This window comes from Pelodiscus sinensis, chromosome 5 (assembly GCF_052426305.1).
Source record: "Pelodiscus sinensis isolate ZL-2025 chromosome 5, ASM5242630v1, whole genome shotgun sequence".
NCBI lineage: Eukaryota > Metazoa > Chordata > Testudines > Trionychidae > Pelodiscus > Pelodiscus sinensis.
Genome location: NC_143056.1, coordinates 80,006,805 through 80,022,282, shown reverse-complemented (window position 1 = coordinate 80,022,282; position 15,478 = coordinate 80,006,805). Strand labels below are relative to the sequence as shown.

At 42.5% G+C, this 15,478-nt stretch overlaps 1 protein-coding gene across 2 annotated transcripts in view; it reads right to left on the bottom strand.

Moving 5' to 3' along the window:
• Positions 1-1,200: 1,200 nt before the first annotated feature.
• TTC17 (tetratricopeptide repeat domain 17) overlaps positions 1,201-15,478 on the bottom strand; it is a 79,815-nt gene continuing 65,537 nt past the window's right edge. For both annotated transcript variants that reach the window (XM_025185316.3, XM_089778548.1), the window contains exons 20-25: positions 14,666-14,786; positions 13,076-13,235; positions 11,672-11,755; positions 9,093-9,212; positions 5,268-5,411; positions 1,201-1,543 (exon numbers count right to left, since the gene is read on the bottom strand). In XM_025185316.3, the coding sequence (XP_025041101.3) occupies positions 1,412-1,543; positions 5,268-5,411; positions 9,093-9,212; positions 11,672-11,755; positions 13,076-13,235; positions 14,666-14,786 (761 nt within the window). In that variant the 3' untranslated portion in view covers positions 1,201-1,411. The remainder of the gene's footprint in view (positions 1,544-5,267; positions 5,412-9,092; positions 9,213-11,671; positions 11,756-13,075; positions 13,236-14,665; positions 14,787-15,478) is intronic.

Below are 15,478 nucleotides of genomic sequence, written 5' to 3'. Positions count from 1 at the left end.
CTCCTGACATCTATTATCAGCTCTAATTGCTAACAAAGGCTGAGATAAATAGCCACTTTGCAAATAGATTTTTCCAGATCAGTTGTTGCTTCAGTTCAGCTTTGAGCAAGTCTTTTACTATAATTATTCCTGGCACAAGCAGACATCTGATAAGAATTCTTTCTATATACCTGCACCTGGTAAGTCTTTGCAGTATGTTTTGGATTTGATGAACAAAACATTTTGATCAGTGTATTCTAGTTGAGGGAATTCCAACCAGCTCTATCATCTTCCTTTTCTTCCTCCCAAAAGGGGAACCTAAGGCACAGAATGTAAGTGACTTGTCCATGGGCAGAGAGGATCAGAAGCTGATGCAGGATTAAAGGAGGAGTGCTGGCTCCCTGGTCGATGTTCTCTTAGGTTGGGGGAGAGGCTGTGACTGGTAAATGTGTTAAATTAACCCGCTCAGAAAATTAAACTACAGGCCAGGATTTTGTTCATAAACATAATTTTATTTTGTTCCAAGTATGTGCCCTTGTTGATTCAACAATGATGTCTGGAGCTTCAGGTCTTCCACCGACCAAAGAAGATTGATATGGAAACATTCAACCTGACTTGTTTGCTCACACACTGTTCTCTCTCCTTTTCAGCAGCTGAAAGTCCGTAAGGCTTAGAGAGACAGACTGTAACACTTGCACCTTATTTCAAGATGGGTAAAAATACAGCCAACAAAGAATTAGTAAAACAAAGACTCAGGGCTGTAGAGGGCTTCGAATATACAGACAGATATAAAACCTCTTATTTGAATTTTAACTGATTAGCTTATTTTTTGTCTTATAACCAAAATGTAAACCATTAGACTGTGGTCTTCTGCTGTTCCATCATCCTACTCCTCCCCATTCCCTATCAGAAATAACAGTACAAAAATGGCTTGATATTTCTAAAATGCTAGATTTTGTATTAAATTACATTCCCTCTTCCCCCAAAGATGAACTTGGAGCGGGTAACATGGCAATATGGACTGAATGCAACTGGTTAAGCATGAATTTCTGGGTGAAGAGCTGATTATAACTTTTTGCTATTTGGTGCAAGGATGCGCTTTGCATTTCCATTGATTTAAATGCTACAAATGCGCCAATTTGAGCAATAAGGAAAACCTAGTGATCTTGGAGTAGGTTGTGGACACATGGAAAGTTTCTTGACTCATTATTTACACAGATGTTTTAATTCATGGTTTGTGAAATGTATTTATTTCCCACAGATCCTATGTCTGAAAAACAAACTAAAAATCCCTTAATCCGAACCCTTTTTTCTTCCCCAAGAGTTTTGTTAGAAATCTTGATTCCCCAATTTTTCTTAGCACTCCCCATTAAAAGCAGAATAGTGAACAATGATTTTGTTTTACTAAGAAAAAAGAAGCAGCTGCTGATCTTTATGGAAACCGTCGCTCTTTTTTCATGAGTAAATGACACTGGATGGTGCGGATTCGACTCTTTGCTGGTGCAAACTCAGGCTGGAGTTTTAATGTTGATTCATACCATCTCATAGCCTTTTCAAACTCCTCCTGTAAGGAATGAAGATTGAAAATGTCAGCTTTGAAAACAGCAAAAGCCAGAACATACTATATTTATTTACTGTACTGAAGGATTGAGCAGTGCTGTGGTGGATCATTAAATGTGTGGTGTTCTAACCCAGAAGTAGTTGAAGTGATCTTTATATTTTCCTCACCCACCTCTCAGAGATGATGTGTGGTGTGGGGACCGATCCTGCAGAGTTAGAGTGACAATTAAGTCAATGAGAGTTAAGCATGCCCAGTACCTCCCAGGATATGACCTTTGAGAGGTACATGTACACTAGAATAAAAGGCCCGTGGTATGGCCACAGCTGGCCTGGTCATCTGATTTGGGCTTGCAGAGCTTGTACTGTAGGGCTAAATATTGCTGTGTAGACATTCAGCTCAGCCTGAGCTTGGACTATGGGACCCTAGAGCTTAGGTTTTATCCAAAGTCCAAATATCTATGGAACAATTTTAAAATCTTGCAAACTGAGCTCACTAACCTGGGCCAGCTGTGGGTGTTTAATTACCTAGCAGCTCTACACCTGGTCAATAAGTGCTTGTAAAACACTTTGCCTACTATTGTAACTTATTTTGCAAGATTATTTCTCTGTTTTTTTTTTTTAAACACTGGGGCTGTGTCTACAATGGCATGCTTTTGCGCAAAAACATGCTGCCTGTCTACACTGGCGGGGAGTTCTTGCTCAAGAACACTGACGTTCTAATGTATGAAATCAGTGCTTCTTATCAAGAACTATGATGCTCCCACTCAGGAATAAGCCCTCTTGCGCAACTGTTCTTGCGCAAGAAGCCAGTGTAGACAGGTAACATGAATTTCTTGCGCAAGAAAGCCCGATGGCTAAAATGGCCATCGGAGCTTTCTTGAGCAAGAGAGCATCTACACTGGCACGGATGCTTTTGTGCAAAAGCACATCTCTTGCGCAAAAACACATGCCAGTGTAGATGCTCTCTTGCACAAATACTTTAACGCAAAAACTCTTGCATTAAAAATATTTGCGCAAAATCTTGCCAATGTAGATGTAGCCAGGTTGTATAGTGCATTGAAAGGCAGTGTAGTCCAGCTCTTAGAACAGGAGACTCAGAGTTAAGACTCCTGGGTTCTCGTTCTGCTGTCATCTCAACAAGTGATCTGGCTTAAGTCATACCCTTTCCACACATCAGTGTTTCTGTTTATATAATGAGAATAATCATAATTCTCACTTCCCAGTGAATTTAGGAAGTTTAATTAAATGTGTTTGTGAGCCTTTCTGAAATTTTTGGCTAAAAGATTCTGAATGTTATTTATAATAGCTACACACTCCAATAAACAAAGTATACTTTTTCTATGAATCATACAAGAAAGGGCATTTGTTGTGGAATTACACATAACAGCCCTAAACTAGTGTCCTACTGGAAGGTAAGAAATTAATGACTAGCATCTGATGTGAAGAATCAAAGACTTTTCCATTTTCAGTTAAAATTATTTTCAGTGCTGTTAATAACAAAAGGATACTTTTAATAGTAATTTGGTTTTACTCTGATGTTCCTTTATTTTTATTTTTCACACAATTCTACAATTCTGTGCAAGACTCTAGAATCTACCAGAATTTTCTCTCCTTGCCAGATGGCTAACAGTTCCAAATTACATAGCAATTTGCTAGTTAAAACTAGTAAATCTAATGTAGATCAATATTTTAATGCTGCATTGATAGCTAATGACATTTTTGAAATGTATACCCGTTCTCCCTTCCCCATGAATCCCTACAACAGTAGGGTGCATTTTGAAAGCAGGGAAAAGGTATGGTGGTTTTTAGAAAATTAACTTTAATGACACATCACCAACTCAATTTCATTTCTATCTGGCATGTGTTGCATACTATTATCACAAGTGACAACAGGTGTTAATATAACATAGGGATTTATTAGGCTACTGGAGAATGTACCCACCCTCCTTAACTTCAACTGGTGCCAACTCCAACCATGCAAAAGCTGGTGGTGGATGCCCAGCTGCTTCCTCCATAGCTGCAGCTCCTAGCCCTGGGGAGGCTGGTGGTGGATGCCTAGCTGCTCTGGGAGCAGGCAGGCAGGGGGCACTCAAACCTAAGCTCCAGAGTGTGATGCCAAATCTGTTAGGCCACTGGAAGACTCACCCCACATCCCTACCTTTAGTTGGTGCCTGTGCCAGCTCCAGCCCTGGGGAGGCTGTGGGCGGCTGCATGACTCCTCCTGGGGTGGGGAGGGGTAGGAAGGGGTGAGACTAGAGCTCATAACCCCAGGCTCCAGAGGCTGATGCCTTATCCATTAGGCCACCGAAGGACCTACCCTACCACTCTACCTCCAGCTGCTGTCTTATCCTCCCTGCCTTCCTCCCCCACCCCACACTTCAACCCTGTGCCCTGAGTCCATCGTATATCCGGACCTCCTGCCCCCCACCCCTCATATATTCCAACCCAGACTCCTGCAGCCCACATCCCCAGCCAGCCCCCTGCCATAAGATTGACAGAAGACAGCCTGAATGCATACATGAAGCTGGAATTGACCAGTTATGATATGTAAACTTCAAAGAAAAGTGTGAAAAGATGCAGCAGCAGAAGTCCCATTAAATAAAGCCTGACTACAATGTTTCATTTATGCTATTATTAATCATCATGTCAATTATCAATAATATTAAGCTGTATATTTTCAGGCATGCAAATGGGCATTCTTATACAGTTCTTGTGGACTACTTGTTCTGAATTTTGATGTAGTTTGGCTCTTTGGTTTGAAAAGGTTGCTGATCCGTGGGATAGAGGGGGCAAAAAAAAAAATCTTTCTTTCATTTTTAGTATGCATTTGGCAGCACTGTGTGCAGTTAGTGCCACAGTATATCTAATTATTTATATTTTCCACTCCAGTCACAGTAGTATCTGATCACCTGGTCAGTTTCCTCTGTTACTTGTGTGGGCCTTTCATACAGCAACAAAGTCAAATCACTTTAAAAAAATTAAGAATATATGACTAAGTCCTGAAAAGTTGGCAGAGGCACTCAGAGGCAAGGGTAGTATCTGAAAATACTTCAGATTCCATTATTGTTACTAACTCGATTTCAAGTTTATGATGTCCCTTTTTACCATCCTGATTTATTGGTACCTGCCCTGCTAGTTGATTAGAATCAAGTATACAATACAGGTCCAATAAGGAGTGGATAATCTAGGAGCTCCTTTTAGTCATCAGGATGTAAAATTGTATGTTGAAAGAAATAAGTTTAAAATGTGAAGGAGATTAAACTTTCTATAAACTCTAGGGATTGTTGTGGGTTGATAATCTAGAAATTTGAAATTATGTCTCACTTATGCTATCCAGTTATTTAGAACTCACGTGTGCCTATAGATTTTAAACAATTCAAGATGGGGCTCTTCTGATTTGGAGCCAAATTTCTAGCGCACATAAACTTTAGGACATTATTCAGAGGGGATATTAAGCAGAATTATTTGCAGCTTGCTACTGTAATTACTAGACTTTGTAGCCATAGCATTGTGTCACCAGATTATAAATACAGTAGCCATTCCGGTATTAAATTATCCATATAGATTCTGGAATAATTCAAAGATCATATTTGAAAAAACATTCCCTTACTTTCTGATCTTGCAGATCTCCACTCCCAGCCTCTTGCACCTCTAAGCCCAGAAATTCCTATTTTGCTCCTTGGCTCAAAGCAACATGGATGGGAGAAAATTTAGCAGTTCCTACTCACCATTGCTACATAGACATTAGCCAGTGTAAAATGATTAACCACAAAGTGTGGGGCTATTTCCACTGCCATAGTAGCTACGATGATAGCATCATTCCAAAGTTTCGCATTGTGGAAGATGTTCGCTAGGCTTATTAGTGGCACATCCTAAAAAGAGAAGAGCAAAAGGCATCAAGAGAGTGGGCAGTACAAGGTGCATTCCCTTGACCCTGAATCTATCCCCTCTATCCCCCTATATGGCCTCTGCCATCTATTCCCTCCCAGTGGGTTATTTCTTGGAGATGTATAGAATCATAGAATACTAGGACTGGAAGGGACCTCGAGAGGTCATCGAGTCCAGTCCCCTGCCTCCATGGCAGAATCAAATACTGTCTAGACCATCCCTGATAGACATTTATCTAACCTACTCTTAAATATCTCCAGAGATGGGGATTCCACAACCTCCCTGGGCAATTTATTCCAGTGTTTGACTATCCTGACAGTTAGGAACTTTTTCCTAATGTCCAACCTAAACCTCCCTTGCTGCAGTTTAAGCCCATTGCTTCTTGTTCTATCCTCAGAGGCCAAGATGAACAAGTTTTCTCTCTCCTCCTCATGACACCCTTTTAGATACCTGAAAACGGCTATCATGTTCCCCCTCAGTCTTCTCTTTTCTAAACTAAACAAACCCAATTCTTTCAGCCTTCCTTCATTGGTCATGTTCACTAGACCTTGAATCATTCTTGTTGCTCTTCTCTGGACCCTCTCCAATTTCTCCACATCTTTCTTGAAATGCAGTGCCCAGAACTGGACACAATACTCCAATTGAGGCCTAACCAGTGCAGAGTAGAGCGGAAGAATGACTTCTCGTGTCTTGCTCACAACACACCTGTTAATGCATCCCAGAATCATGTTTGCTTTTTTTGCAACAGCATCACACTGCTGACTTATATTCAGCTTGTGATCCACTAACACCTCTAGATCCCTTTCTGCCGTACTCCTTCCTAGACAGTCGCTTCCCATTCTGTGTGTGTGAAACTGATTGTTTTTTCTCTCATGGGTTTAGTCTTCAGAAGTACAAATCCAGACTTCTCTAATATTTACATGCAATATGCACAGAAAACTACATTAAAAGAATATTCATTATGATTGATAAGTCAAGCAACTCAAAAGTTAAAAGATGCGTAAAAAAGAATGCTTAAATTTTTGACATTAGTCTCCCTGTGTTCTCTATTACTCATAGTTAAAATGGGGATAGTTCAACCTCACCACACAGGATGCTATAAAAATAAAATTCATTAATGTTTGTGAAGCTCTCAGGTACTATAGGGAAGAATGTCACAAAAGAACCCACAAAGAAATTCTGTAGTCAGAAAAGGGCTTGATAACATGCCGTAAATAAGGTGTGAAGACACATCAGGATAAAACAAAATTCTGAATAGCTGTTCATTCAGTGCCAAGGCTCACAGAGTTTTCAAGCTGCAGCTGGATTTCAAGAAAACAAGCCCATGTGTTTTCTGGAGACAGCTGCACTTTCCAGTAGGAAGACAAGTCCTGAGGCTAGAAAACATTCTTATGTCAAGCACTGACATGAAATTGCTGGAGCATGGTCAGTACTGTTGGGCTGTGTTCTTGTCATGTTGGGCAGTGTGCTAACTGCTGCCAGTCACATTACTCCAATCCACCCCACAAAACAGACTGCAAAAGGAACCAATTCTGAATAGCCTTAAATAGTTACACAAAAAGAATTGATGATGCTTAACCAGCCTGATGTCCCAATTCCAACCTTCCTTTAAGAGGAGTGGCAAAGCGAGAATGAATTACAGAAGTAAAACAGATGTAGTAGATCTCAAATAGATTCTGTGTTGTCAGGTGCAGTGCACTTGGGATAGGGAGCCAGGCACAAACTAAATTATCTTTTCACCTCATGGATCCCATCACCACAGTATTGAAGCAGGTGTACATCTTCCCAATACCCCTTAAGGCAGGGAAGCACCCTACTCACCATTTTAAGAGAAACGGTGGGGAAGAGAGGCATACAAAAACTGACTGGCCCAGGAAATTTGTAGACGGCAAGTGCTGTATAAGCATTAAGCACTAATGCATTGCTAGAACACATTAACTAATCCCTGGGTGGCAAAAACAACAAATTCCTGTTCAAGCATACCTACATAAATTTAGTAACTAAGGCAACTCCATATGATCAAGGGTTTCATATATGTATTAATAGTCAGCCTGCCATTTATTACTAAGCACATCAGCCTTGAAGGACATTCACCTGACTTCCCAGGCTCAGGGAAGACTTATAACTGTATCTTCTGCAGGTGGAAAAAATACAGCCTATCTTGAAGACAGGGTGGATTGATTTAAATCAAGATGATTTCAATCACTGATTTAAATCACTAAAAAAGATCCTTGATTTAAATCAAGTTATTAAAAAGGTTAAGACAGAATTTGCTTAGAATGCACCCAATTTTGGAATAAGCCCCACTGAACTCACTGACACTTCCATTTTCTGAGACAATTATAGGAAGAGGATTCCCTTGGAAAAGCTGAGTTATGCTGTGGTAATATACGGGACAGACTTAGGGCATCACCATTATGGGCTGTGGCCATGATACTCCAAAATAAGGGGCAGGTATTATGTAATATAAAATAAGAAAATGACACTCAGTGGCGACTGGCAACTCTAGATTACTCTCACTGCAGCCTTCTGTATTATTTATTTGAGTGATAGATTCTAAACCTAATTAAACAAGCCATAAGGATTAGCTAACCTAAACTTTTTTCTAGCAACAGCCAACACAGCAAACAGCTTGGTAATGTGCTTGTCAAATCACACTTATACTAAAGGACACAGAGAGAGTCTTGAAGAATGATGCATTGCAAAGTGAATTTTTTGAGTTTCTGACCAGTTGATACACTCAACCATATCCATATCTTCATCTACATAATTTTCTCCCAATAACCAGTTTTCCTTCTGATGTTTCAGTTTTGCAACTAGGCATCATCTTCTTGCATCATCAACTGCATCATCATCAACTGCATCATCTTCTTGCGCTGCTTACACTTGACACATTTTCCTTTTTTACCCAGGGAAAACATTTATTCAAAATATTCCCAAATAGGGTGCCTCTTATTCTCAGAAACCATGACAGTTTTCTTTGGAAAAGTATGGGGGAATACAGAAAGCTGTGTATGTGCCGAATAATGTCGTCCCTTTTCCATTCCATTCCACTCCATTGTTCCTTTCTATGCTGTCTCTGTCCTTTCCTATATATTGTCTCTCTGTCTTTAAGACAACTTCTTAACTAACTTTTCTGCCACGCTTGGCCAAGGTCCACCATGACATAAGCACAGAACAAAACCAATCCTATCCAGCTTGTGTCTCACTTTGCACATGGTACTTTTGAGTCAGCTAAGAAACAGAAATTGAAATCCCAAAACTTTCAAGAAGCAAAAGCTAAGTAGCTAGCCTGGACAGACTAGAGCCATTAATTTATTTTATAAGACTGTAAGTGAAGGTGTAGCACATTTGTGATGAGATTCATTTGTAACTTATTTTTAAATTAAATGTTTATTATGTTACGGATGATTATAAAACAAAAAACATCCAATTTAAATAAAAACAATTTTTTGATATTTAAAAAGAAACATTGATTTTTATTCACTCTGATTACAGTGGTAAAAGACAGTCTTTAGGACCTTCACTAAGATTGGCTAATATCCTAGGTATTGACATTTGACAATGGCTGGGTTGATGAGAACTCATTAAACTAGCTTCATATGAGCCACAAGTTGGGAGAGCTGCTAGGATTTCATTTCAGCAGTGAACAGTGTTGTACGCACCTTCATGTGATGTGGCGCATGATGCAAGGCCTGCCGCAGACAGTCTATTGCCTTCTTCCCTTGACCTTTCACCCTCCAGTAGAGCGCCGCCATGCTGGAGAGGACCCAAGAAGTCTGATTCTGAAAAAAAAGAAAATGCAGCAAGGGGGAAAACATTACACAAAACTACACAGAACAAAACCAAACTATATATATATATAACATCATCCCAGCCCCAGATCCTGTCTCTACACTCTCAAACATCCACAACCAATGTTTTCCATTTAAAAATTAAACAATGTAACTTTACAAAAGGCAGCAAAAGTGATTATTACCTAATAATTAGATGTACAAACTAGAAAAGTTAAGTTATTTAGGTTGCAAAGTCAAATGCCTGAAAATTAGGAAATGCCACATTTATAATTGCTTCTGCAACCTTCAGTGTGACTTCCTGTACATCCATCTTGTGCACCTTTTGAGGCATGCCTCTATGGAAAAATAGTATGTAATCATGTAAGTAAGGACTTTAATGTCATATAACTGCACCAGTGGTTCAAATCAATGTTGCATGGACAACTTAATCCTGCTATTTCATAATTTCTGAGTGCTTGGCATTGCAATCTAAAGGAAGAACTACTTACTCTAGAGTAATTATGGTCCTTTCAGATGTGTTGTCCACATAGATTCTAGTCTTGGCATGCATACAATCCACGCACATCAGATTGAATTCTCCTAGCTAGCAGTGTGTGTTGAGACTGTACCTGCACTATAGCTGTCATTATGCTCGTCAACCCCTCAACTGAAGGCACAAAAGAAAGAATAGGCTCAACCTTCCGCTGGCTCCTTCACCAATACAGAATCCCAAAGTACAGTAAAACTCCATTAGTCTGGCATCCAATGATCCAGCACTCCTGATGGTTCGGCACCATCAGGAACCCGGGAGTACTCGGGGCAGCCAGACAATTGGAGCTGCTCTGCGCCTAGCTTCCCCGATTCAGCAACCGCTGAAACTGACCAGCAGCTGAATCGGGAAAGCCGGGGGCAGAGCAGCCGGGGTGCTCCCAGGTTGGTCGCCTAGCGCTGACCCTCGGGGCTGCGGGACCAACCTGGCAGCACCCCCGCTGCTCTGTCCCAGGCATCCCCAAGAGCATCTGGGGTGCTGCCGGGTTGGTCTTGCAGCGCCGAGGGGCGGCGCTACCGGACCAACCTGGCAGCACCCCAGATGCTCTGCCGCAGGCATCTCCGATTTAGCTGCTGATGAAACTGATCAGCAGCGGCTGAATCGGGGATGCCCGGGGCAGAGCCAGTCTATCAGAAGGGGGGGCTATGAGGGGTCTGGGGTGGCATCTTCCCCACCCCACCCCACCCCAAACCACTCATAGCCCCCCCTTCTGATAGTCCAGCATATTTGATAATCCGGCACCCCCTGGGTCCTAAACCTGCTGGATTATCGGAAGTTTACTGTAGTAGATTTAGGGGAGCAGAGGGATCATGGAAACTATATGCATATCTTAAAGAACCACAGTTACTGCAGGGTAGACAACCGAGTGACTGTCCACATAGATTTCACTCTTGGTCACTAACAAGCCCTTATCTGGCTGTTTGGAGATGGCTAGTAGGAATCTAGCTTTAACAAAGATGTCAGGGCAACCCTACCAAAGTGGGCATCTGATCTGGAGTAGTGGACCATTATGGAACTACCGAAGTCTAGATTCTTTCCAAACTTGTAAACAGTCCAATATTACTGTAATGAGTGATGTCAAGGCACCATTAATGCTGAGATACCCAAACAGAAAACCTCTTCCATTAACTATAAATCAGCCTGGTTCTGAGTTTCCCACTTTGGAGCAGAATGTTTTGAGCTTCACTTAATTGGATTCTTTTGGTGGATGTCATTCAGACAGTTGATGCAATAAATCTGGGTCCAACTATGAAACCTGACTATTGTTCTATGAGCTCTCTCTCTCTCTCTCTCTCAGCAGTCTTGCAGTGTTTGGATAGGCTTTCTGGATAAGGATTAAAACTGGCTGATGCAAGATATGCATTCTATTCTTAACCCAATCACAATCTTAGTAAGAAGCCCAAAGGAGAACATAAGCCAAATTTCTGGTTCACTTATTTGGGTGAAGCCTGGATCAGTGGGAGTTGTAGCTGTGTAAGAGAGGAGAATTTGGACATTAATCTCTTTATATTTTAGTTTGTGCATCTGTAAAATAGTCATAACAGTATTGCCCCTATTTTTCAGGGGTGCCATAAGGCTGTATTTATTAATGCTTTCGAAGTACTTTAAGATCCTCACACGGAAGCCAATGGAGAAGAATTATGTATCACAACCAATGCTAACCAGTACAGGCATGTCGTCCTATGGGTGTGATACCAAAAAACTTTACAAATTGTATTTTATTAAAGAGTAATGCACAGAGATCTGATAGCATCACCTCACGTTATGTAAGCACAAAATATGGGTCAGAAAATTTTACAAGCATGATCCTGGACTGAGTTTCTGGACAGATAGTCTTGAAGCTGGCTTGTCAGGCAGGTGAAGTAGAGGACACTATAAGACCCTGTTGCAATTTTGTTTGTCACGCACACACACATACTTTTTCCAAAACTTTGGCTATTCGTGTCCCGACTTGTTCTAATGACTGTGGTGAATACTGGTCTTTGCCAAGATTCTGTAATACCTGAGGAGAAGGAAAAGGCATGTGCTTAGAGGTTGGAAATTGATAAGATGAAATCAAGAAAACAAAGGTAAGTAAATGGCTTCTTAAAATGTGATACTCTCTCCCAGAAGGGATCTAATCCCTTCCTAAGAGGCACTCTGTGTTGCCTGCATATAGGTGGGGGCTGTGACAGCTGGCAGTGTGGATATGCCCCAGAAGTATAATGCTGAAATTTAGAAAACATGACAAGAGATGGATTCAGCATTTTGTGATCTGCTTAACATATATGGTAAAACTTTTCTTTAAATAATTTTGTTAGAAAAATATGCCAGATTGACAGCCCTAGTGATTGCTTAGCCATAGAATACGAATAGCAGTTAGACAAATTTCTTCTCCAATGTGTCCTAGAGGGAACACTTCTAGGACTGAGGAGGGAGTTCAGTTTCCAGGGCCCATATGATTCTCATCTATTTTGTTTAGAAAGCCAACAAAGGAATTCATAATATGGTCTCTGATCCAGTGTTCCCTGTAAGGTGCGTGCCTGTGCGAGTGCGCACCAAGAATTTGAGGCCAGCCCACCTCCTCATCAGATCTGTGCAGTGGCAGTTCTGGGGTGGGTTGCATGGTGGACAGCTAGCCCCACCACAGGAGCAGCAGGGCAGCCACCATGTAGTTCCGGCCGGGGCAGAAGCTGGAGCTGCATTACAGAGGCTGGTGGCTGTTCTTTCAGTGGCCCTGGATGAAGCTGCAGCTGGAGCCGCATTGTGGGGAACCAGCAACTGCTCCTCTGGGGACCCAGCCGGGGCTGGAGCTGCAACACAGGCACCTGCTCCTCTGGGGGCCCTGGCCAGGGCCAGAGTTGGAGCCACGTTGCAGGCAGCAGCTGTTCTGGTGGCTCTGGCCGGGGGCCAGAGCTGGAGCTGCTCCAGTGGCTGGGGTTGCATGGTGAGGGAAGGGGCAGAGCCACCTGGTGGGGGGAAGCACTACCTGGGAGAGTCTCTTGGAGAGCAGCGCCCCGGTGGGTGCCACAGTGGCACGCGTCTGAACAAGCGCACAGGACCTCATTGTTGGTGCACAAGATAAAACTTACTCTGCTCATGGATGGAAAATCGTAGAGAGAACACTGCTCTGATCTACTAAGAAATGAAGTAAAATCATCATAGGATGCTGAATAGCCATTAGTTTTGGTAATTTGTTACCATCCATGAGCAGTGAATTAGAAAGGAAAGGCTCGTTAGCCTAAACCTCTCAACCATCCCATCCTTTGCATAAATCTCACTGACTCTTGATCCTTATAATCTTGGATAGCCTCCAAACAGTTGTGGGAAGACAGAGGTGTACCTCTTTCAGCTGACTCTCTCCAGTGTAATGCAGGCTAGCCCGATTGGAGACCCCTTGCAGATGGTCCAAAGTGTGCATACTGGCGGGTAGAATGGGGTTGCACAGGGGCTCCATGGCTGGTTCTTGCAGCTGTGTGGCAAAATCAATATGCTCTGTAATGCTAGAAAGAAAGGAAAACATATTCTAAGTCATACACAAACCTCCTGGTCAGGAGAAAGAGGTGTCAATATAAAAAAGCAGCTTCTCTAGTAGGTAAGTTTAGTTTGGATGCTGGCAGAGCCTCATTTGGCAAATAGAAGGAATTTGACCTTCACTCTGTAGAGAAAATTCTTAAACTGCAGCCTTCTTTTCTAACCCATTGTAGCTGATGTTTGTCTCTCTTATTAAACTGCATAACAGAGTGGTAGCGAAACACGGTGGGTGAGAAAATCTCTTTTATTGAACCATCTTCTGTTGGTGAGACAGACAAGATTTTGATCTTACACAGAGGTTCTTCTTTAGGAGTGGCTGTTAATTATTAGTTAGTTTCCTAAGTTAACTCTGCTGCTATGAGGTCACTGGCTCAGTGTTTTCATTTGATAAGAGTAGATTTCTAAAACCAAGACAACGCAACCTCCTCTGTTTGCCTAACCAATAACTTTCCTATAATCCTCTGAGAAGGATGCAAGTATGAAGGAGACTTACAATATTACAGTATAGGCTAAAAATTGAAGAGAAAAGGGAAAGTTTATTTATTTTGACTTAACTAACAGCTCTTATAAGGAAAAACCACACAAACCCAGAACACAACAAAAATTAAACTAACCACTAAGCGAAAAAAAAATCAAAAATCAAAACATACCCACACAAGCCATCCCCAAAGCCCTAACTAATTGACAATCCCTGAACTTCAACAGATTGAGACTAAAGTGGGTATCAAGTTCCAGAGCTGAAGGGCCTTGCTGCAGATGACCTGTTGACAGTCTGCTCTCTTATATCATTGGGAGCTAGCTCAGCACCTCCATTAACCACAACTACAACACTATCACTCACTAGCAGCACTCTCTTAGGCTTTAAACATCATCTGGAAACCAGTTAGCAGCCCACGTAAAGCTGGGAGCATTGGTGTCATGCTTGCCTACCACAACAAACAGGCTGCAGGATTCTGCACAAGAATGGATTTGAGGCGGAGCCCTATGTATAATGCTATTGAGCTGACAGAGGCAGCAATAACAGTGACACGGTTTGTATTTAAGAGAAAAGGTCCTTGCCAAGCACAAACAGAAAATAGTCCCTGGTCATTGCTGCTATAGGATGGTCTAAAACAACAGAATCCACCACTACCCCTAAACTACAAATAGGGGCAGCCAATGGGGACAGATAACCTCAAATCAAAGAACAAAAGGACTATTACAATCCCCAGCCCTGCTGTTGGCTCCATCGAAGAAAATCACCTCCCTACTGTAGAGGTGGTATCAAAATTGGCTGAAGCCATAGCAGAACTGCCATGTGCTTTAGCAGGCCACTAAGATGTTTGGCATATGTACATAAGAAGGTCATACAGCAACCCTCTCCCGATTACTTGATTACTTTTACATGCATAATACTCACTCAATATTTTTAGCAGAAACAGCTAGCCATGTGCTGGCTACAGTAGTGAACTCCACCCTGCGGAGTTTCAAACACTCATCAGGACTTGGCCAGCCCAAGCTGCGATAGTCACGCCTTTTCCCTAGAAAGAAGCAGGTAATACAAAATTCCTTAAAAAAAGTAAATCTTTAAAAATGAATCTTTACAGTTTACTAGGGGGCTGTGCCCCTGCTTGCTACGCTCGCCAGCCTCCCTCTCTCTGGGGGTAGGCAGCCCTGGCTCTCCCCCTGCCCACGGGGGAGGACCAAGGTCACGCCAGCCCCGGGTCTACTCCTTTCCCCCATCTGGCCGTTGGGCAGGGCAGGGCAGGGCAGGGCAGGGCAGGGCAGAGGCCTCGCCAGCTCCAGCTCTCTCCCACTGGCCACTGGGAGTGAGGGGGGCTGGGCTGAGACCTCTCCAGGACCTGCGCTCTACCCCCAGCCATCGGGGGCAAAGGGGCACAGAAGAAACCTGAAACCATGGCGCAGCAGCCCCATCTCCTCTTGAGCACCGGGGAGGGGCAGATGAGGGAGACTGTGGCATGGCAGCTGCGGTTCCTGAGCACTGGCGAAAGGGGAAGAGGAGGGAAGAAGGGAGGAGGCAGGCGAGACGCAGTGTGACGTGATGACATCACTCTGTTGTCCTGCAGGAATTTTTATTTTATATAAATAAAACGAGCGAGCATCAGATTTACATGGCACTTTACACATAGAGAGGCATGAGAGGTATTTCCTGCATCAAAGAGAGCTAAGGCTTAAATCCTTCTACTGGATCCCTGTGACAAGAGTCCCACAC